At 61.1% G+C, this 23,398-nt stretch overlaps 1 protein-coding gene across 4 annotated transcripts in view; it reads left to right on the top strand.

The window, feature by feature from the left end:
* The window catches only part of SEPTIN9 (septin 9), a 144,273-nt gene that overhangs the window by 72,535 nt on the left and 48,340 nt on the right, over positions 1-23,398 (top strand). For all 4 annotated transcript variants that reach the window (XM_059378415.1, XM_059378414.1, XM_059378417.1 and 1 more), the window contains one exon: positions 3,376-4,017. In XM_059378415.1, coding sequence (XP_059234398.1) covers positions 3,376-4,017 — 642 coding nt within the window. The remainder of the gene's footprint in view (positions 1-3,375; positions 4,018-23,398) is intronic.

Below are 23,398 nucleotides of genomic sequence, written 5' to 3'. Positions count from 1 at the left end.
AGGCGTGCTGGGAAAAGGCAGGAGGCCTTGTGGAGAAAAGCCCCCACGAGAGCCCCCTCCAGAGCGGGCGTCCTCCGCGAGCGTGCGTGTGCACCACACGTGTGTGTGTGTGCGACGCAGCCTGATCTGGGCACGTGTCTGCTATTTTTACTCGATATTCTCAACATCTCTCATCTGCAAAACCGTGATTTTGATGACTGCGCAGGACTTCGGCATATGGGTTTAGAACATCTACGTAAACCCGGATTGTTTCCAGTGTTTGCTGTTTTAACGCTGATGCGAACGTCCCCATGTGTAAATCTGCTTCGGATTATTTCCTGGGGGTGAATTCCCAGCAGCAGGCCAAGGTGCACGGACCACCATCTCCAGGCTCCTGGTGCCCATTGGCGGGGGGGCCTTAGGGAGCAGCTGAGGTTTGAGCCTGGCCTTGGGGGGGACTTGAATACCGAAGAGGGAGAAGGGGAGCAGTCTTGTTTTGGGAACTGTGTAAGCAGGGGGGCGGGGGCGCCTCCTGCCCCGTGGGGATGGATGGCAGGATCGCTCCCTCCCCGACAATGGGAAGGGGAGAGGGACCTGCCACTGGGGGACGTCACACCTGTCTCCCTTGGAGCTGGTGGAGAGGCTCCCAAGGACGGGGGACTGTATGTGTGTGCCTGGGACCCAGACTGTGTTTTTAGGATTCCAAGGCAGGAAGCTTCAGGGCAGTCTGCTAATTTTTCCCAGCTGGGTGCTGCCTGTGTCAGGACATCCTCCGTGGGGAGGCAGCTTTGTACAGGGCGTCCCTTGGGAAGCCTGCCCTAAAAGATGACCTTGTTTCATCACCAAATTTCCCAGTGTAAATCTGGAGCGGGGTCACTCCCGACGATGGCTCCTACCATCTAGGGTTTGTGTGATTCCAGAAGAGGAAAAGGAGGTGGCTTTTTCTCCTGGGTCCCTGATGGGGGGGTGGGCTGGGGTGCAGGGTGGGGTGGCAGCACCATCGGGAGAGCCCAGAGGTCTCAGCTCTCCAGCGGTCCCTGTGGTCACTTCTTGGGGCGGCCGTAAGAAATTAGCACGGACTATGGGGCTCAAACCATGGAAATTTATTCTCACAGTTTCTCACAGAGAAATTTATTCTCACACCTCCAGTGGGCTTCCCACAGCGGTCATCCCGTTCTGGGGCAAACCTGGGCAAAGGCCCCCCCCACCTGATTCCTGTTCTCCATCTCGGGCCCCAGAGATTAACCCCAGGGACAACTGGAAATGCCTGTGCTGAGGTGGGGGGAGTGCAGACCCCTCCTCTAGGGAGCTCACAGACATTTGGGGGGGCAGTTTGGACAGTGCTCTCAAGGCGGGGGGTGGACCAGATGTCTTGAGGCCCCAGGGAACCCCAAAGGTCCCGATTCCAGGTGTTCAGCTCTGGACTTCTGTCCAGTTTAAGACACTCTGGCCCGTCCTTTGTCACTTCAGCCACCTTTGGAATGAGCAGTTTGCACCCCGTGGTTCTCTTAGGGGCTAGACCCCCGGGAAGAGCTGTGGCATCTCAGACACACCCCTGCCACCCGGCACGGGACCCCAGTGCCCTTGGCCACGCTCTCTACCGGAGGTCACTCACTGGGCCCCCAGGCCAGTTGCAACCTGGGTGGGATTCCGTTTGACCGCTCTGTGTTTGAAGAGCGTGGTTTTCCTCTGCGCCCGCATATACAGATCGGATGGCCCAGACAGGAAAGCAGATTTCCAGATTCTCCGGCCGAGTCTGAAGCTCTGGCCACGTGGGGCGCCCGGGTCGCCCGGCGGCAGCAGAGCTGAGCGGGAGGCAGGTGGGTTCCCCGGACAGAGCGCTCAGTGATCGGCTAGGTTCCTCGGACCAGTGACATGTCTGTCCTCGCGGGACCTCTGGGATGGCTGAGCTTTGCAACTTGGGATTTTGTGCCCTTTGTGTCCCGAGAAGGAGGTGTGCCCAGGGCGGAGAGCGGTGCGGCTGGGTGCTGCGGTGGGGGAGCACGGCAGCCAGACGCTGGGGACGAGGGCGTCCTTCGTTCTCTCGCTCTATCTGTGCTTATGAGCACGTGCTTCCCAGGCCACCCACCCACTCAGCCACCTGCCCAGCCCTGGTCTCTGGAGGAAACACCGTCCCTGGGAAGAGACAAGACTATGCTGGAAATTGGCGGAGGGAAGACACAGGGTTGGGGGAACGGCGGTGAGAATGGCCCCAGATTGTCGTTGTTGGGACCCAGGCCAGCTGGGGGCCCAGGGAGGAGCTTCGTGGGGTCCCAGGAAATCCGGGCTCAGGGAGCTGTGTTGGCGAGGTGGGGCGAGGGGTAGGAGAGACACTATGGGCCGCCGAGCCTGCTGGGGGCCGGGCCGGGAAGACGCGGGCGAGTGTTCCTGCCACGTGGGCCCTTCCTGCTCTGATCGTGGTAACGGGAGCGACTGGTTCTTGTTGGGAGGGTAGCTCCCAGGACTGTGGGGATGGCTGGTGGCTTCCCAGGCATTGTCCCCTGGCCTTAGAACAGGTCTTGGCGGAGGTGGCGGGTGGCCGGGCAGGAGCATGGGGCTGCGTAGTGGGAGTCAGATGGCCAGGTTCCCCCCGGGGGCCGAGGTCTGGCTGGGGCAGGTAGCCGAGTGCGGGATCCGATGCAGCCAGGGGTGAGGACAGAGAGAGTGGGCTGCTGCGGACCATGCCAAGGCTCCGTTACGCCATCTGAAACGGGACAGCCAAGCGGACGGAACCCCGGGCCTCGCAGCTGGACAGACGCGTCTTCTGGCCCCGCTGCTCTATCTCCTTACCTTTTGGCACATTTCCTAAGCATTGGGGCCTCAGTTCCCCCATCTCTACTGGGGGCTAACGGCAGTGTTTATAGCAAAGGGTCGCGGAAGGCATCAATGTACACAGTAAACCCGGTGCCTGTGTTAGGGCTTCCGTGCCGCTGTTGGTGGCGGGTTGCGGTGGTGTCCTTGCCGTCACGATTCTGCAGGTTATGGCTGTGGCTGGTGTGACTGAGGACACCCCCTCCCTGCCCGCACTGCCCTGCCCAGTTGCTGTCTGGTGGTGTCTGTGTTGGGTGGAGGTGAGGACAAGTGAAGGACGACAAGGAAGACATCAAAGCTCCCCTTGAGCCAGAACATCTTTATAGAAAACATGGTTGGCACGTGGACACCGTGGCCGTGGGGGACAGAGAGGCTGGTGTCCTGCAGACTCCAGCCTTCTTGCTCCCTCTCCTCCAGTGGGCGCGATTGCTGGTGCCCGGGTCCCCTAGGACAGTGGGGCTGTTCCCTTTCTTCCCAAGAGGTTGCGGGAGTCTCCCAGGCCCCTTGCCCAGCACCCCTGCCCACTACCTTAGCAGCGTGTTCCCCAACCGCCCGATCCTCACATCCCCCCTCTCTATTTTCCAGCCCTGAAGAGATCTTTTGAGGTCGAGGAGGCCGAGACGCCCAACTCCACTCCGCACCGGAGGGTCCAGACCCCCGTGCTCCGGGCCACTGTGGCCAGCTCCACCCAGAAGTTCCAGGACCTGGGGGTGAAGAACTCCGAGCCCGCAGCCCGCCATGTAGACTCCCTCAGCCAGCGATCCCCCAAGGCTGCCCTGCGGAGGGTCGAGCTCTCAGGGCCTAAGGCCGAGCCCGTGTCCCGGCGCACAGAGATCTCCATCGACATCTCGTCCAAGCAGGTGGAGAGCGCCGGCGCTGCCGGGCCGTCCCGCTTCGGGCTCAAACGAGCGGAGGCGCTGGGCCACAAGACACCGGAGCCTGCCCCTCGGAGGACGGAGATCACCATAGTCAAGCCCCAGGAGTCAGCCCACAGGAGGATGGAGAGCCCTGCCTCCAAGATCCCCGAGATGCCCACAGCTCCCGCTGTGGATGCGGCCCCCAAGAGGGTCGAGATCCAGGTGCCCAAACCGGCCGAGGGGCCAGCCTCCCCGCTCCCACCCCAGACCCTGGAGAATTCGGAACACGCCTTGGTGTCTCAGCTGCAGAGCCGGCTGGAGCCCAAGCCCCAGCCCCCTGTGGTCGAGGCCCTCCCGAAGAGCCAAGAGGGTGAGTAGCAAAAGCGTGTCCTCTGTGCTCCGGTGCGTGGGGGTGGGAGCTGGCTTCGCCTGGAGTCTGGCTGTGGGGGGAGGGATGGGTAGCAGGTGGTGGAGACAGGATTCCGGGGGGGCCAAGAATACACCAGGGCAGGGGTCCCAAGCCCGACGGGGGCACTGGCGGCCTTTTCCGTGCGTGGGGGTTGGACCAGGATGCGGCAGAAGCTTGGCTTGTGTTGGACTTCAGGCAGAATCTTGGGGGCTCAAGGGGCCCCCTGTACTGGTCAGAATGCACCATGGTGTAGAGCTTCTGCTGGGAGAGTTGCGAATGGCGGGGATCCCAAAGTTTGGGAAATGGGGCAGCGGCAGGCTATCGTCGGGACATGGGTAGAATGGGTTTGGACCCAAGGATGGGCTCTCACGTGCTGCTGGTTCCCGGGCCACGGGGAGGCAGGCTCCTGCTCAGGAGGGACTGTGGGCTGCCGTGCGTGGCAGGAGGGAGTTCGTTCCCTCCCGAGGTTTTGTCCTGGAGGGTCCTCCTCCAGCTCTTAGGGAGGGAGGGTCGTGACCGGAGGCCTGGGAAACAAGAACGCCTGATCTCTGTGCCCTGATTCTTGGGGCCGCTGGGAAGGGGTCCTTGGGCCAGGGAGCCCCGTGATACTTGCGCGCAGCTCCGCGTGGGGTTCTCCTCCAGTGAGGGAGGGAAGCCAGGGGCTTGGGTGCTGCTGTCCTCCAAGGGCCCAAACTTGGAGTTGTGCTTCCGTGGGAAGTTGGAGCTCGCTGGGGCCTGCTTGGGAACATCTGGCCTTGGGACACGGTGTTCTGTGCCCCTCAGCGGTCAGGAACCGGCAGGGCTGCAAACCCTTTCCAAGCACAGGACCCAGTAAACGTCCAGTAAGTATTCTTTGGATCGGAAAAACAGAACGTTCTAGGCTTTTGATTATTACTTTTCATTTTGGTAAAATAAACGTAGCGTGAATTGACTACTTGAGCTGTCGTGAAGTGAGCGGCTTAGCGGCATTGAGCCCACTCACACCGTCACACAGCCGACTCTGCCATCTGCCTCCAGAACCTTCCCCAGCTGAAGCTGTTTCCCCAGCAAGCATAACTCCCCGCCCCGCTCTGCCAGCCCTGGGCACCCCCCGCCCGGTCATCTACCTTCCGTCCCCGCAAACCTCCTTGGACGTGGGATCCGACCGTGTTCGTCCTTCTGTGTCTGGCCGACTTCGCCGAGCACTGTGTCCTTGCTGGTCATCTGCAGTGTCGCGCGTGTTGGCACTTCTGTACTTTCTACGGCTGAGCTACTAGCCCATCGTGTGGGTGGACCCCATCTTGCTGCTGCTCCTCGGCTGTTAGGAACGATGCTGTGAACGTGGGTGCACGCTAGCCCGGCTGCGTCCTGCTTTCAGTTTTTCTTGGTTTTCCTTTGTGAATGCAAGTTTTCTCGTGCTCCACGGGCTTAGGGACCGGGATGGCTTTTGGCGTTGGACGGGGCGGCGCATTGGATGGAGGCTCCGCGTGCTCCTCACGCTTTGGTGGGAGCAGCTGGGGATGGGGGTACGGGCCGAGACTCCGCGTTGCCTGCAGTGCTGGGCCTCAGCCCACTTTCCTGTCTCCCCAGACATGACCCTGCAGAGCCACGCCCACCCACTCAGATGCTGTGGTGCTGGCATGAAGGCATGTCCAGTGTGTGGGGAGGGGTCTTCTGTTGACCAGGGCCTTTGCCACCAGGTATGACCCCCTCCTGGGGGTGAGGTGTTGGTGCCCCCGTCTGTGTCCAGAGCTTGATGGTGGCCTATGCTGGATGTGTGAGGAGGCGGTCCGGCTCTGGGAGAGGGGCAGGAGGGGGTCTGCCCAGGGTGGTACTGCCCTGGGTCAGCAGGACAGGCGGGGCACGGCCTCAGAAGTGCAAGAATGTCTTTCTCCAGCACTGATGTGGCTCGGGCCCCACTTGGCCCAGAGGCTATGCTGGGAGCCGGGGCTGCTGGGGCTAGCCAGGCTGGCTACCGCCACCAGGAGCCATCAGGGGGGCAGTGGAGGTCTTCCCAGAGCCCAAGCCCTGTGAGCCAGCCTTGGAGAAAGTAGGATTTAACCAGGCCAAGAAGGGGAGCTGAGGCAGCTGTCCCGAGGTGCCCGGGACCCTGGAGCTCAGAGAAACTATAGAGTTTCTCCATGGAAGAATGTTTAACAAACCCAGCGCCAGAGCTCTGCAGTCAGCAGCCCTGGTGCCCCTCCGAAAGCAGCTGGTGGGCCCAGCAGACAGGGATCCGGGGGCTATCCTTCTGCCAAGGAGCATAAGCTTGTGCCCTGACCTGCTGCGTCACATTGGCTGGGTGGGGAAGGGGCTCTCTAAGACCCGTGCTCACAGGTTGAGAACCTTCAGGCTGGACAGATCTGGTTAGATGGCTGCCGAGGGGCGGGATGCTGGTGGGGCGATGAGGGGGGCGCTGGAGGAAGTGGGGGGCTCAGATGACTCAGTTGGGGGGGATTCTGTTCCCTTCGGGCAGCACTGCGGGTGACTCTGGTCCTTGAGCCCCCGAGTAAGGCGGGGTTAGGCGTCGGGTGAGGAGAAGGAAGCCGTGCCCACTGTGGGCCGGAGGACTTGGCCCTGATGGCCTGGGCCTTGGATGTCCAGTCTTAGAGTCCCAGGCAAGCCCAGTGGTGGGCAGGGCCTCCCCCATGGAGGTGTGGTTCTGGAATCTGTCTCAGCAGCATCCGGGGGCCCCCTGCTCGGAGGCTGCATCTTCTCCCCTGCCCCTGCCCCTCCTCTGGTCACAGCCTGTCTTGTCCATCCAGCCACAGACCCTCAGGTTGTCCTCAGGGACCCTCAGGTTGTTCCTCAGCCTCGCTTTGCATCCGTCTTTCCTGCTCCACTAGCTCTCCCATCCCCTTCCGCCCCCCCACAGATGCGCCCCCCCCCCCCCCCCCCCCCCCCCCCCGTGGGCACGCTGTCCCTGGCACCCAAGGCCAGCTGCATCGTAGGGGTAAAGGATCCGGGAGGGCAGGAACTCTGTGTCTCCTCTGCCTTCTGGGCTGGTGCAGGACAGGGTCTCGGGGACCGCAGCCGAGTTGCTCCCAGATGGAGCCCCCTATGGCACAGAACTGATGAAATCTGCATCCAAGAGTCTTCCTTTTCCGCTTCTGTGGGGCCCTCCACAGTGGATTCACCCCTGCTCCCTGGGCTCTTCCTGCTCTGGTTTTGTCACAGCCTCCATAGGCCCACTTTTCTCACCTCCTGCTCTGATCTCCTGACCACCCCTGACCCCTGACTTTCTTCCTTTACACAGCACTGCTTTTTGAACTCCTATGCATCCTTCAGAGCCCGGCTCAAATGGCACCTCTTCCCTAAAGCCCTCTTACTAGCCAAAAGTAGCCTCACTTTTTTTGACTCCTGTGTCTTTTTGCCTATGCGTGTATGTGTGCGTGTGCGTGTGTGTGTGTGCGCATGTATGTTTGTGTGTGTGGTATCTTGTGTTTGGTTTGGAATGTTGATTGTGTTGCAAGAAAATTTTTTCCTATGCTAGATTTCTTTTTCCTTTTTTTCTTTTTATAAATATTTTATTTATTTCGGTGACAGAGAGAGGTGTGTGCTTGCACGAGCTTGTGCAGGGTGAGGGGCAGAGGGAGCTGGATCCCAGGACCCTGGGATCATGACTTCGGCCAAAGGCTGGAGCCTCCCAGTGCCCCTCCTCCGCTAAACTTCTAACGTGAAAATAGTTTCTTAGCAATACCTTTTCTTTCAAATTCAGAAAATCTAGGAGCTAGAATCTACAGTTCACCTATAGCCAGCGATACCCACTCCCAGCATTTGCTCGGTGTTTCTTAGAATTCCCTCCATGCCCCCCACTAGGTTCTGGGATATTTAAAGGTAAAGCTGTTGTTTGCTTTTTTTCAGGGTTTGTTTGTTTGTTTTGGTTTTGATTCTTTTAAACGGGTTGACTGACCCAGATGTAGGGTTGGAGAGGTGCGATGGCTTTTTGTGGCCCCTGCAGGCAGACACAGGGACCCCAGGATCCCCACGGGACCTTGCAGGGACCAAGCAGATCCTTTCCTGGTCAACCAAGAACCCACAGGTCTGACCTGCTCCATCCTGGCATGTTGGAGTCTGTGTTTCTGAGGCTGCTGACCCCTGACCCCTGACCCTGGCCCCCGACCTTCTTTGTCACCTTTTGGTCGTCCCCGCTTCTCTCAGGCTCTGGTTGAGTACGGCCTTGTCCCCTCGCCCAGGTCCCTGCCTTCCCGCTGCCCCTGCACGGGTGGCTCTGGGTGGGGCTGGGCCCCGGGACCCAGAACCATGTCTGCACGCCGTGAGCTGCTGGCTCTGCTCCCCCTGGGAACCACCCACCTCTGGCTCCGTGGCTGACAACGGCCAAGTTTCCCCCGAGGCTGCCTTATAAGGAGGGCAGAGGCTGCTCAGTCCCTGGGCTGCTGCTTTGCCATCTCGGGATGCTAATTGGGAGCCCTGGGGGAGGCGGGGGCTGCCTGGGCAGGGTGGGGATCCCAGCGCCCTGGACCGGCTCCCGCTGAGTTCTTGCCCCGGTCCTGGTTCCGCCCCACAGGCCTGCTGGTTCTGAGCCATCCGTTCACCCGCCCCCAGCCTCAGTTTCTTGATCTGTCCCACAAGAGCGGTTGGGGCCTCTGTCCTGAGGAAGTGGGGTGGGAACCCTGTCCCCCGGGGCGGCTGGGCGTGGCTGGGGATGGTGGGTGTGAATTGGGGGGAGGCGGACTCCCTAGGTGTCTCAGTAGGGTTTCTCTCTGACTAAGCGTCTAGAAATGGTCTTGGCTGGGGGCGGAACATTGAGGCAGGGGCCGCGGGCTCCCCAAGCTTGTGGCGTTGGGCGCGGTGTCTGCGCACACAGGGGGCACCTGCCTTCCTTCCGGGGAGGACCCGGGTGCCGGGTGCCCCAGGCCTGCATTAGGGGCTGAGGCAGAAGGGAGAAGGTGTCAGCTCTGCGGGGGACATGGAGGGCTGCAAGCACGGGGCTCCTGGGGCCCCCGGCAGGCATGCGGGGATGGAGGGGGCTGGCAGAGGCGGCAGAGAGAGTCAGGTGTGTACTGAGTGTGAAGGGGGAGGGGGCTGGCCAGTGACATGCGCGGGAATGTGCCAGGCCCCGAGTGGGGAGGCGGGTGAGAGGGTGACCACTGTGCGGTTGGGGAGGAAAGGCCCAGGCTCTGCAAAGCCTCCCGAGACACCCCCCGCCCTGTTTACAGGACACCCCTCTAACTAGGGTCCACGCTGGGCCTGACACTGGGCCATGAACTCCCTGGTGACTTTTCCTCCAGCACATGGCATACAGCAGGAGCTTGATAAATGCTGAGGGACTCATTTGTGTGTGATCAAGCAAGCAGAGCAGTGGGGTCGAACCTCACCGAGCCCTGGGCCCTTGGCCTGCAGGATTTCCTCTGTGTGGAGCTAAACGCTTCTTTTCTTTCTTTCTTTTTAAAGCTTTATTTATTTATTTGAGAGAGAGAGAGCACATGCACGTCTGCATGCAGGGGGTGAGGGGGCAGAGGGCGAGGGAGAGGGAGAAGCAGCCTCCCTGCTGAGCAGGGAGCCCGATGTGGGACTCGATCTGAGGAACCCGAGATCAGGACCTGAGCCGAAATCAAGAGTGAGCCGGTTAACTGACGGAGCCGCCCAGCTGTCCCTGAGTGTTTCTCTTCTGGCAGGACAAGGCCACGCCTCCAGCAGGGATGTGCCCCCCGCAGGCGGTCTTACCTGGAAGGATCCCTGTGCTCCGAGCTCCCCCGTTCCTGACTCAGCCCTAGAGAGCGTCCAGGCGCCCCCGTACTTTTCGGGATTGGGTCTCTTCCCCCTTCCTCCAGTAGGAGTGAGCAGCCGGCCCCTCCCGGTCTGAGGCGGGACGTCCCCGCGCACGGGGGGTGCAGGAGGCCAGGATCAGGGGTCTGACCTTTGAGGTGAGGCAGAGAAGGGGGCAGCAAGGACAGAACTTGCCTCCGCTGCCTGGACACAGGCCCCGCCTCCCCGGCCGGCTGTCGGCCCAGCCCAGGCCAGCCCAGCCCAGCCCAGGGGTGAGAAGGACCCGTGCAGGGAATGCAGCGCCAGCAGCTGCGGACCGCCCGAATGCCTTCCAGGAGCTCAGCACAGCTGCGGGGAGGGCAGGGCAGGGAGGCAGGCGCTGGAGGCGGGTCTCAGCGCTTCTCAGCTTCGGGGACTCTGGTCCTGACCACCCAGCCTGGCCCCAGGACGGAACCCAGGCTCCCGACACATGGCGCTGGGTGAGGCCTCCTGCGGGCTCATTCCGGGACAGCTGCTGGGAGCCCGGGTCTGCACAATGGGGCCGCTGTCTGTGGGATGTGCCCGTGCCAGACAGCCACGCTCCGTGCGGCACGGACAGAGGACACATTCAGTGCTGTAGGAGCACACTCAGACCCCCACCTGGTGCCCGGGAGGGTGGGCAGCCCTGGCCGGACTCTGGGTCCTCATGGTTGGCCTGGAGGATGCCCCTTGGTCCACACTGGTCTGCTGTGGCCCAGCGGGGACCTGTGGGGGCCTGCCCGAGTGCCGTGGCGGGGGTGGGAGGTTGCGGGGAAGCAGGCCCGGAGGCTTTCCTCTGCGTTCGATGTGCCTTCCTCTCCCCTGGTCGACTTTCCCCGACCCCGGGGCTTTCTGTGGGCATCACAGGTGCCCCTCCCCTGCAATTCCAGATGTAGCGGGGGAGCAGAGGCCGCTTGTGCCTGGGACTGAGCTTCCAGTTCCCTGAGCGGTGGGACAGGGACGAAAGGGGACGCGCTTTTTTAAAGAGGGGGCACGGAACTCACACGGCGATCTCTCCTGCGCGTTCCCTCTACTGCCACCTCCCTCGTTTCCGAAGGACGCCCAGGGTTTCCAGCATGGAAGCATAGAAGGTGAAGAGGCAGGAGTCCTCGGGAGGCCTTGCCCACCTGTGTGTGGGATCGTCCTCAGGCCACCTGGGCTCCCGCCGGCTGCCCCGCGCACGTCCGATCACTTCGGCCCCTGTGGCTGGTTTCTCATTGTGCGCTGGGCACGGTTCCTCCCGCGCAGCCTCTTAGAATGAAAGCGCTGTTGGGTGAAGCCGACCAGCGCGGGCCCGGCCGGGGAGCGCGGTGCCCCTCCCTCCGCAGGCCTGTCCGCTCCAGAGCCCTGGTCAGCTTTTCCACTCTTGCTCCAAAGAGCCGCGCGGCCAGTGTTCAAAGAGAAGAAATAATGATCCCAGGAACTTTGGAAAGGAAGACTGTCTTTCTGGACACCCCCTCCCCCTTCTTCCCCGGGGCAGCCCGTGTTAGCAGCGGGGCGCGTCGTGTGGCCTTCTGGGGTTTGCATGTGGGACTGTCCTTCGGTGCCCCTGGAGAGGAGTCTATGTTAAGTTTCAAGTGAAATCAGACCCTACAATTACTTCTCCATTATCCTGGGGCTGTCTTCGTGCCCAGCGGGTCCCTCTGGTCCTTCTGTCCTGCCCTGCTGGTCACCGGGATACGTGAGGCTTCGATGATCTGCCCCGTGTTCCTCTTCGTGTGCCCGGGACTGCCTGACTTCAGGAGGGGGACGTCTGCACCACGGGACCAGTGCATTTAAATTGTGTGTGGCGCCACACCAACCTCGGAGTAGTCACACCAGATTTTGGGGCTTGTGCACCGTGGTCCCGGCCCCGGCCAGCTGTCCGACCGGGACTTAATCTCCTCTGTCTTCCTGGGTGGGAAGGGGAGTATCTTCTCCCACGTTTACAGGTCCTGGTTTCTCCCTGAGTGGCTCCTTCCTGCCCTTCTTAGCCCGACTTGGGCTGTTTGTCCTTGTGCTGTTGACTTTTCTTCCGAAGAGTCCCTCGTGCACCTCTGTTTTCTGTCGCTGGTACAAGTGCTTCTTCCCGGTTGTTGACTTTGGATTCTATTTATAGTGTGGATTTCCAAACAGAGGGTTTTAATCCGAAGGCTGTCAAGCGCATTCCTTTTTTTCCCCCTCTGTTGGGATCTGTGCTCTGCTTGGAGGCCTTCTGCGTTCCAGGATTATAGAAAACACGCCTTCCAGGTTTGCTTCTAGCACTTCTCTGGTTTCGTGCTTTACGCACTGCAGTCATTAATCTACTGGAATTTATTGGGGTTTAAACAGCGAGGTGGGGACGTGTGGTTTTGCACAGATACACACACGTGGGCCTGACCCGACATGTGTGGGGTGTGCTTGTGCCTGCTATATATATATATAGATAGATAGATAGATAGATAAATAGATATATCTATATAATTTTTTTTTAAAGATTTACTTATTTATTTGACAGCGATCACAAGTAGGCAGAGAGTCAGGCAGAGAGAGGGGAGGTGGGGAAAGCAGGCTCCCCCCGGAGCAGGGAGCCCCATGTGGGGCTTGATCCTAAGATTCTGGGAACGTGATCTGAACCCAAGGCAGACGTTTCCCCGACTGAGCCACCCAGGCGCCCTGCGTGCGTGCTATTTTTATCAGTTTTGGTGTCAGCATCCCACTGGCTTCGGAAAAATAATTTGTGTGTCTTTCTTCTCTGTGTCCTGGAACGTTGTAACAGCAGCACAGTGTTCTTCCCGTTACAACTTTTAGAGAATTTCGTAGTGAAACCGTCTGAGCCTGATACTTTCAGAGGGGCCCTCCTCCTTTTTAAAACCTCAACAAGGTTTTTTCCAGATCATCCTTTAAGCCACTTAAACCCTCCCCGAGGGTTCGGGGGTGATAGTGTGGGCCGCATCGCTCCGTGCTCCTTGGCTACTGCCCTGGGTCAGGCGCAGAGACGCATGGATGTGGCCGCTGGCTGGGGTGCTCCCTCCGACCCGTGAGCAGTGCTGTTTGACGGGTTCTGAGAGTGACCAGTCCAGAGGGCTGGGGAGAGAGCTTCCACCACGCCGGCCGAGCCCTCTTGGTGGCTGTGCTGGGGGACTCCGGGCTCGGAGGGGGCAGAGTGGTCCAGGCAGGTGAAGGTGTGCGTTCCAGGAATCCTGAGTTTGCTGTGGCCCAGTGAGCGCCTTTCAAGCTTTGCTGGGCTGCAGCTCCTGGTAAGAAACACATTTTACAGCACACACCGGGGCACAGGATTGTGTAGATTGAGGCATGTGTTTGGGGGATGGGTGGGTGTGTGCGAATCGGCATCTCCCGGAGTGGAGCCTTAGCTCTCCGGTGCCTTTCACTTTCCTGGCAGCGGCGGGAGCTTTGCTGATTTCTTTCAAAGCAGGTTATCAAGATCTACGTTACAGACCATGGGGTGCGCTCATCAGAAGGGCTCACGGGGGGGCGCCTGGGTGGCTCAGTGGGTTAAGCCGCTGCCTTTGGCTCAGGTCATGATCTCAGGGTCCTGGGATCGAGTCCCGCATCGGGCTCTCTGCTCAGCAGGGAGCCTGCTTCCCTCTCTCTTTCTCTCTCTCTCTGCCTGCCTCTCCATCTACTTGTGATTTCTCTCTGTCAAATAAATAAATAAAATTTAAAAAAAAAAAAAGAAAAAGAAGGGCTCACGGGAAGGGCACGCCCGCAGACTGGTGCAGGCATGGCTGTGTCCAGTTCTAGACTATTTCCATCACCTCAGACGGAGCCCCGTACCCTTTAGCTGCCGCCCCCCACCCCTGCCACCGTTTCCTCCAGCCCTAAACGGTGCCAGGTCATTCTAGATGTGCCCGTTCAGAACCTTGCTTAGAAATAGGGTCAGGGTCACCTGGGTGGCTCAGCCGGTGAAGCCTCTGACTCCTGATCTCAGCTCAGGGCTTGATCTCGGGGTGGTGGGTTCGAGCCCTTATGAAACGTACTCCTTTAAAACGTGTATGTATATTCATTTTCATTTGGGGGCTTTTTTGGGATGTCCCTAGGCTTTATTCTCTACTCTGAAATAATCTCATTCTCAGGCTCAAATCCTCCCATCCCCGGGTCCCCTGAGCCCCCCGAGTGGGGCTCCCCCCCGCCCCGCTCCTGTGAGAGCACCTGCTGCCCAGGTGTTGAGGTGTTGGCCGTGAAGGTTAAGGAAGATGGTGTGCTGCACCGGCGAGACCACAGGTGCTGGAGCCCCCACGACACCTCGAGGCCGTTTGGCCGGCTTGGTGGGCCAGGCTGAGTTCCTGGAGAGGATGGCTGGATGCCGTGGTGATGGCAGAGTCTGGCCTCCCCCGGAAGTTCTGCTGCAGGTGCAGAGCTTGGGCCTGGGCCGGCCCCTCCTGCTGATGGTGGGGAGGCAGCCACTCCCCCTTCCCTCACTGCCCCAGCAGTCTCCAGATGCTTTGCCAGGAGCAGAGGGACATCTCGAGCTGGCGAAATGGCACATTCGCTTTCCAGGCAGCCCTGGCTCAGCCCGGCTCAGCCCGGCTCCACCATCATTTGAGACCCGTGGGCCCTATGTCCCGTGCTGGGTTGCCCTGGGGCCTGTGTGGGCCAAGGCCAGCACCCCCCCTCCGCCCCCCAACCCCAGACCATGAGGCCGGGCAGCTGCTCCCTGCTTCCCAGGCCTTCCGTCCCTAAAACCCTGCACTCCAGGGTCTAGCTGGGAAGCCTCTGTTCTCAGTCACTGTCACCGACAGTGACACCGCCGACAAAAGAACCACTTTTGTCCATCTGTGGGCACTGGGACTTCAGCCCTTGCCTCCCTTGTGGTCGGGCAGACACAGGAGACCCTGTGGGGCCCCAGAGGGTGTGAGGTCTACACTGGTTTTTCCCTCTGTTCCTCCCCTGAGGTGGGTCTGGCAGAATTTGGGGTGTCAGCTTCCTCTTGTGCATGGCGCTGGGGAGCAGGTTGGGGAGCCTGTTATCAACGGGGAACTGAGCTAGAAGGGAGGCGACACCCACGGGCTCCACTTGTCACTGGTGACCCCAGAGCTATGCCTGAGGCACGGTGTGACTCCTGCCTGGTGGGCAGTGTCTTTGTCTCTGCATGGTCCAGTATCCCAGCCCGAGAGGGAGAAGAGGGCCTCCATCTTCCTCCACAGGGTGATCCCCCCCAACCCCCGCCTTAATCCGTTGGGCCTCCCTTAGGTCTGTGGCTCCCTGCCTGCCTGCTGACTAATGTCCGCTTGGTGCCTGATAGGAAGGACAGCACGGTGAGGCAGCAGGCCCCCGGCACAGGGGCTCAGGTTACTGAGGGTTGAGGCATCTCCTAAAACAAGGCCCCCAAGCCACTGACCCTCCTCGGCTGCCTGGATTTCAGGCCCTGACACCTGCCCCGGGTGAGTTCAGACTGGGGGCGGAGGGAGGGTCAAGGGGTGGTGGGTTTCTGGGGTGGGGCATGGCTGGTGGAGGAGGGCGGCTCCTCCCCTGTCCCCGGGGGCAGGAGATAAGCCTCCTAGCTGGGCCCCACCTTCTTCTGTGGCGGGTGCTGGGTGGGGGTCTTAGCAGTTGGTTAGGCGGGTGCAGGCACTGTGGGGCAGGGGCCCACCTTGCATCCACACCGTTGCCTGTGGCTTACCAGGGCCGACGCTAGAAGTGGACGTTCCATTTTGGGGAGGCAGCCCAGCTCAGTGAGTGAGAAGCCGAATGCCCTGAGATTTAATTCGGCAGCAAGTCTCCCTCTGCCCAAAGCCTTGCTTATCATGCGTGCCTGTTCTTGGCAGTTCTTAGCACTCTGCTCTCTGTGGGAGGGGAGGGCGCCCAGCCACCTTGGCCTTGGCGGTGCCCCCATGTTAAACAGAAGCCTGGGTTGCATCCCTCACACCAGTGCGGGCAAACCGCTGAGACACTTGGCTCCAGTGATGGAGATTTTGTTCAGACCCTCAGTATCCAGAGGAGTCTTGGGGGGGCGTGCAGTCTGAGCGCTCCTCCTGTCGCACGGTCACCGGCACTGTTCCCGGAGGGTCCTCCCCTTCCCTCTCGCTTCTCTTCCCTCTCCCTCTGGCACATTCCCGCCCCTCCGGCCTCGCTTTTCCTTCCCTCTTCCCTTCCCCCCAGGCACTTTATCTGGCCCAGGCACCTCGCTTTCTGGGTGGGACTGATGGGACTCGGGTGTTGGAAGACTCTCCATCCAGAGTCACTGCAGTTAGAGAAACCTTTATCTCAGCCCGGAGGATTGATAATAACTTCACAATTGCAACTGATGGGACTCGGGTGTTGGAAGACTCTCCATCCAGAGTCACTGCAGTTAGAGAAATCTTTATCTCAGCCCGGAGGATTGATAATAACTTCACAATTGCAACGTGACAAGGCTAGCCTCTGGCCAAGGTTTCTCTAGTTATCCCATTTGCTGGATTAGGAAAGTAAGTCCGGGAGACACCCAGCCTCTGGCCGGAGGCCCGGCAACTGCTCGCAGTCGGATTCGATTCCCAGGAGAGCATCCCAGGAGTGCGTGGGTTCTGAGCTGGCCCGGGAGGCGGGCAGCAGGGGTGGGGGTGGAGCTGCGTGGGGACCCGGGCCAGTGCGTGAAGCCGCGCCCCTGCCCCAAGCTTTGGCTGGGATGCGGAGGAGCCCGGGCTGGCACCCTCCCTCTGCTGCTTTCTTTCGCGAGGCGCCAGGAGATGATGAAAGAAAACCCCGTTTAGAAAGGAGAGACTCTGGTACTCCCCGTCCTCCTCCAGCCCCTTCGCTGCGCTTGGTTTTGAAATAAGATACCGCTTGTCAGGGGCTTGAGTGGGAACAGATTGGAAGCCCCATTCCTCTTCGTTGGATCACAGCTGCGGGGAGCCCCGCGAGGCTGCTCTCCGCGGCTCCAGCCAGCCCCCCTAGCTCGGGGCGGCCGCGCAGCCCCGCCCCGCCCCGCCCACCCTACATGCAGCCCCGCCCCTCCCGCCCTTGCCCCGCCCACCCTACATGCAGCCCCGCCCCCCCGCCGCCCACCCTACATGCAGCCCCGCCCCTCCCGGCTCTTGCCCCGCCCCACTGCTCGCTTCCGTCTTTCTGCTCTGCCGGGAGGATTGATAATGACTTCACAATTGCAACTAGTGCTGCTGGGAGTGGGGGAGGTTTTGCTGGGCGCAGGTGGGGCTGCGCCTTCTTGGTTGGGGAGAGGCTGAGTTAAAACTGGATGTCACGCTGGCGTCCCTCCTGCCAGCTCTGACCCCAGGCCTTGCAGCAGGTCCCTCCCTGCCCTGCAGGTCCCAGAGCGGGTCGTCTGTCCCGTGCCCTGATGGCTTCCACAGGCTCGCCTGGGTCACGGATGTACCTGGAGCTTGGGGTACTTCTCCAACCCTTCTGATGGGGCTGAGCAAGGCGCCGACTTGGGCCAGGTCGGAGCTTTCCTGCCCCTCCCCCCTCGGACTGGCAGCTTCCATGCTTGCTTCAGAGGCCTGCATGCCCGTGTGTGGGTAGCCGGCTCAGGTCTTGGCGGGTGTTACCAGCAACAGCACAGGCCTTGTCCCTGTTCCCTGCACACCGTGGCCCAGGCCATCGGGATTGTTAGTGAGTCAGGTGCGGAAGCCAGCAGAAACGCAGATCTGCACTCCTGTCAGCGCCCGGCCTGGGAACCAGGACAGGAGTGAGGCCACATGGCGTTCTGGGGGGCCAGCGGGTCAGCATGGCCCCGGGGTTGGGAGGGGAGCTTCTGTCCTTGGGTGTCCTCATTCCTGGTCTCTGGGCTTTGGGAGCCGGCCCCCAGAGTTCTGCCTGGGGATGCGAGGTGGGGAAGCTGGGGTGAGAGCAGGGCCCAGGGGGTGCTGGGGCCCCCCCAGAAAACCATCCATCCTCACCACTCACGAGCAGGCCCCTGGCCGCACGCAGCCACGGGGAGGCTGATGGCGCATGAGGCTTCTCCATGGCAGAAGGCTGCTCCTTGTCAGACCGCGGCTCCCTCGCCTTCTGGGCCCAAGTTCTCTGTCCAGGCTCTGGAGAGTTCTGAGTCTGAAATGCAGCTTCCTAGGCCCAAGCCCAGCCCTTCGGACCCAGGCTCCTGGGGAGGGAGGGGAGTTCGCCGACGCTGCTGTGAACCGCCTTCCTGTGGCTTCCAGTTCTCAACCTGTGCCCCTGGGGTCTCGGTCAGGACCCTACTCCAGGGTCAACCCCGAGTGACGGCTGTAGGATCTGAGACCTCACCGGCCTCTGGACTGGGCTGTGGTTGCCTGTAAGGAGCTGTAGCCCCTCTGAGCGTGTCGTACACACGGTGTTTGGGGGGGCCCTCGGCAGGGGGGTCCCCTGGATATAGTGTTTGGACCATGTGACCAGGTGGGGACAAAGGCTCCTGCCCCAGAGACTGGAGTGCCGGGGCCCCTGGCTAGTGCCTCATCGGGGAGTTGGGGGCCAGACTGGCCTGGATCATTGCCCTGTGACCCCGCGGCCCGTGAGATCGTGGCTCTGCAGTGAGTAACCCTTCTGAGCGCCACTCCCCCTGGAGCGGCTGCGTTTCCTTCTGCCCAGAAACTTCTCCAGGGAGCCAGCTGACACACTTGGCCTGCGTCGTTTGTTTTTGAACAGGCCTGAAAGGAGAGAGTGAGTAAGAAAGTGTGTGTGTGGGGGGGTAACTGAGTAGGGGAAGGTCAGAGAGAGGGGAGGAAAGATCTGGAAAGTCCCAACATGTGCTTTGGAAGCAGGTGCCAACCATGAGCTACTCTGGAGGGTGGGGCCTGCCCACGGACGAGCAAGCAGAGACTCGGGTTGGGGCAGGGGGAGGGGGCAGTGTTCGGAAAGGGGATCGCGGCTCGAAGCCAGACCTGGGAGCTTGCCCTTGGCCGGCTCTCTGCTGCTTTGGGAGCAGAGTTGTTTCCATTTTAGGGACACAGTGGGGAGGCTGTCATTCTCCTCGTAGCCCTTATTAAGATTCCATTAATCACCGTGATCGCTCCAAGTGCTGAACTCCAAGCTTCTCCTCCAACTGCTTCATGGGACGCATCTGCGCAGCAACCTTAGCAAACACTCACTGACTGTTAGGTGTTGTAGAGAAGGAAGCAGGGCACAGAGAGGTTGAAAAACTTACCCAGGCCACACAGCTGGAAGTGGCAGATGCTGGCTTGGAGTTTGAACATGCAGCTGTTGGACTCCAGAGCCCCAGCAGGTTTGTAACTCGGGGCCTGCTTTCTCTGCCCCTTTGCCAGCCTCTGGTTGGCCAGCTGTGCCGAGGTCCCTGGCACGTCCGGGCAGCCCCAGCGCAGTGTCCCCATCGCTAAACTGGGGCCAGGAGAGGAAGGGGCTGCAGCTGGAGTCTTACTCCCAGTGGGCAGCCACCCCGAGGACGAGGCCACATGTCCTCTCCTGGAGCTCTGGAGCCCACAGGTACGGGATCGGGGCTGTCTGCTTCCTAGTGGGAGAGGGCCTATGGCAGCAAACTCTTGGAGTCTGGTCTGCGAAGCCTGGAGGCTTCCGGAGGCCGCCAGACCAGCTCCCTGTGCAGCTGGTTCTCCCGCACACTCAGTCCTCAGTCCCCAGTCCGCACGACCTCCCACATCTGGGACAGTCTTCCCAGGCTGGGTCATGTGGTGCAGGCCCGGCGCTGCTCTGGGGGAGGGCGGGGTGCCAGGAACAGCCTGCAGGGAGGGGCCCCACTCCCCTGGAATGGAGTCAGAGCTCACTTTGGCCCAGCGCCCACTTGACACAGGGGCGGCCTCCACTTTCAACGGGGGGAGGTGGGGTGTGTGGGGGTCCCTCCATGTGGCCCAGCTCTGCACAGGCCCTGTCAGTTCCCTGACCGCCTGTCCATCTGTCCACCCACCATCACCCCTAGTCCTCCGGTAGGCATTTATACTGTACTTGTGGTCCGTGGGAGGAGAGAGACTGTCTGTCTGGCTCAGAGCCAGAAGTTGCGGGGCGATCCCGGGTCTGCTGGCCACGGGCCACCGGCCACTTGATCCTGGGCAGAGCCAGGTGTCCCTGCATGATGGTCTGAATCTGCGGGAGGAGGAGCTGGGACGTGATGGTTCTGGGTCGTGCTGGGGCAGTCCCCGCTGAGAAGTTAAGCTCTGTGTTCACACAGGTAACCTGGACCAGTGAATCAGGCTGAGCGGAGGGTCCTGGGCTGGGGAGGGCACCCCTTCCAGCCCAACACTCTCCAGCACAATTGGCCATTTCCTTCAGGGCCCACACCTCAGGCCTCCTGGTCAGGAAACAGTGACACCCTGGGAGCTGCCTGGGCCTGAGAAAGTGGAATCATCTGCCCCCCACTGCTGTCTCCAAAACGTCCCAGGCAGTTGCTGCATCTGGAAATGACCGTCGACCCCGCGCTGCCCCCTGCTGTCCCCTGCCGCCCCCCGTCCTGCAGGGCTCCTGTGCCTTCCCACCGGTCACTGCGTGATGCTTGACACTGTGATTCTGGCGGTCCGTAGTGATGTTCCCGGATGGTTCAGATCACTTTGTGCCTCAGACCTCCCAGTGGGCACCCCTTGTCCATGGGACACTCATCCCCCTTCCCCGGTTGTTGGCGTCTTGCCCCCCGGCCCTGGCTGCCCCTAGGACACAAAGGCTTGTCCCCACGGACATTTCACTCTGTTCTTTTCTGGGCCATCTTTTTTCTGATTCTTCTCCTGGCTGCCTCATTTGGGTCCCTGCCTAAATGCCACCACCTGAGAGGTGCATCCCCTGCCACCCCAGCTAAAGTGGCTCTCTCACAGCAGTGGGTCACTTGCTGTGAGCGTGAGTGGGGGGGGTGTGTGCACACATCTGTCACTTGCTGCCCACATGCAGCGTACACACTGCACGAGGGCAGGAGAAAGCGGCTCGTGTCCCCGGGACAGGCTCGTCCTCCATGCTCAGTTGAGCCTGTTGGGCACTGAGCAGTAGGGGAGTGCAGGAAAGGAGGTTCCCTCTAGCTGGAGCTAGTCATGGAAGACTTCCTGGAGGGAGTGGTGTTTGGTGGGCCTTGGAAAAGTGAAAAGTTTGTTTGGGGCAGAGATTAGGGTAGAAGGCCAAGGGGTATTGTCAGACCTCAGCAGACAGCCGCCAAGCAGCGAAGCCGGGAGCAAGGAAGACAGTGCCGGGAAGTGGATTGCCTCCGGCTGGTGCCTAGCGGGAGTCCCACATGCCCGCGGGCCGGCATGCCTAGGGAGGCAGAGCTCCCGGAGCAGAGGCCCGAGGTGGGAATGACACCTGTGGGTGTGGCTTGCTGTCTGGTGGATCCCAGGAGGGGCAGCCCTAAGCCCACCAAGCAGAGGGTGAGTGGAGGTGTTTCCAGGGCACCAAGTCCAGCGTGGGTGGGTGGACTGACAGGTGGAGAAGGGGCAGAAGGGCCCGGGGCTCTCGTCCACCGAGTCGGGCTGCCCCACCTCCCTGGCCCACCTGGCTCTAGCTTTTGGGCTGGTACTGTGAGTGTGCTTTGGTTATGGGGCTGTCTCTGGCCCGGCGGTCATGGCTGCTTGAAGCGCTGTGTTGAGGATTCTGAGGCCACAGGGAAGATGTCTGCTCTACACTGGCGGTGTCCGCCTCCGGCTGCGGGGGTCCCCACTCTGTGCGTACCTGCCTCTGCCCCAGTCCTGGCAGGAGACCCACTCATACCTGCTGGGGCAGGCAGCACCAGGACACGGGGAGGCCAGGGGCACAGGCTGGCGGGGGGGACCAGGAAGGCACCTGCCCCAGTTGCGCCTGGAGCTCTGCTCGTCATGCCAGCAGCACTCATTTGTCGGATCAGCACCCCATCCCTGGGCTCCTTCGCCATTTTGGCTTGATCTGTTCATTGTCACTGTTGTCCTCCCCACCCCACGACTGGCTGCCAGCTATCCAGCCATTCTGGCACGGCGGCCACTGGGCTCAGAGTGCTCCTTGCCTTTCCTGTGGCCTTCGCAGCAACCCAGGAGGCAGAGAGAGGCTGAGTCACTTGTCTGTAGTCACACTGCAGGTACTGGCGATTAAGCTGGACCTCTGACCCCAGGGCCTTTGCATGGCCAGAGTGGGACATTGGCAAGGAAACAAGGTACGTGGGCTGGCCTCGCCTCAGAGCTCACGCAGGATGGCCCAGCCGGCCCACCGGACTCAGTGGCCTGTGTGGGCGGGGCTGTTGACAAAGCATAACCACGATGTGTGCCTTGTCTTTGGGGGAGATGAGCATAGTAGATAAAAGCATAGGCTCTGAGCTACATGCACCCACTCTGGTGGGTGACCTTGGGTGCTTTCCAGAACCTTTTGGCCTCCTTATCCAGGAAGAGGAGGACTAATAGTCCCTACCCCTAAGGCAGGTGGGGGCAGCAGGCACAAGATTCGGGGAAAGCTGGCCTGTGTCCCAGGTGCATGGTTGACATTGGCTGCGCAGGTGACCCCTCAGTGACCTTTTGGAGCAAGCCAGTGTTGCTGTCTTGGTTTTGAAGGGACAGCCCAGAGAGGTTAGGGAACTGTCCCACGTCCCACAGCAAGAGCTCACAGGACAAAAGAGCAGTATGGGAGGGGCGGCCTGAGCACAGGAGGGAGGGCGGTGGGGTGTGCTTTCCAGCTGCGGGGTGGGGGGTGGGGTTGGGAGGGGCCCTCACCCACTCACTCGCCTGCTTCGTGCCAGTGCCTGGTGGGTAGGGAGGTCATTCCTGGGGCCGCTGAGAGCTGATGGACCTCAGGGCCACACAGCAGACGGGGCAGCCTTGGGGCCAGGCTTCAGACACCCACTCTGTGGGCATTTGCCTGCGGAGTTGTGGGTGATCTGATGGAGCCAGCCACTGACCGGCTTTGCCCTGTGACATAAATGCCGTCCCCTGTTCTACAGGAGGAAAGGGCGCCTCCGACGTCCCGGCACCTGCCTGGGGTGGACGTGGGGCCAAGCCCTCGGCAGGTCCGAGTGTGCCGACCCTCCTTCCCCCTTGGCTCGCAGCTTGCCTCCCCAGGCTTGCCCGGCAGACCGTGGCTGTGCCTTGCCGGGGCTAGCCCGTCGGAGGTGGCCCCGCGCTGGCCTTGCGTGGGAGGCTCACTAGCCCAGGATGGAGCCCCACCCCCCGACCTCGCCCACTGTCCGCTGCTCATGGTCGTCATATCCGGAGATTGGGCTTGGGGGAGGGTGCTTCTGGGTTTTGCTGGTGGCCACGGTCTCCTCTGCTTGGAGACAGACCTGAAGTCTGTGGGGTGTGCTGTGCGGGCAGAGCCACTTGCCCACCTGGGAAGTGGGTGTCCAGTCCCGTGTGGCCTCATTTCGTCATAGAGGAATTGGGGGCCATGAGGTTTTTGGAGATGGGAACTGCCCTGGGTAAGAGGCTCCCCTCCTGCCCTGTCCCTGTGCTCCCAGCCCCACTCCCTGCCTCCGTGTGCCCGCAGCCTCCCTGGGCTGGGCACGCTGCCCCATCTTCCTCCCTGAGTCACTACTGGTCAGTAGGGGGCAGTGGAGGTTGCAGGTCCTTGGAGAGGAGTGGGCACAGCGCTTTTGATCTGTCTCTCCCTGGAAAGTCTCCGATCTCGCCCACAGTGGCTTCCCTCCCTGCTAACATTTTTCCTGGGGTTGTCACATCGGGTGGGGTGGGGGGTCCCCACCAGGCTGGGGACGGAGCAGAGTTGTGTTGACACAAACTCCAGCTGAACCCACATCCTCTGTGCAGTCCAGCGGGATGGGGCCTCGAGGTAGGGCCTGTGGAGCCCCCACTGTGTGTCTCGTCGGTGGCTC

The sequence above is a fragment of the Mustela nigripes genome, chromosome 16, assembly GCF_022355385.1.
Source record: "Mustela nigripes isolate SB6536 chromosome 16, MUSNIG.SB6536, whole genome shotgun sequence".
Lineage (NCBI taxonomy): Eukaryota > Metazoa > Chordata > Mammalia > Carnivora > Mustelidae > Mustela > Mustela nigripes.
The sequence above is the reverse complement of the archived record's forward strand: the minus strand, read 5'-3'. Positions and strand labels throughout refer to the sequence as shown.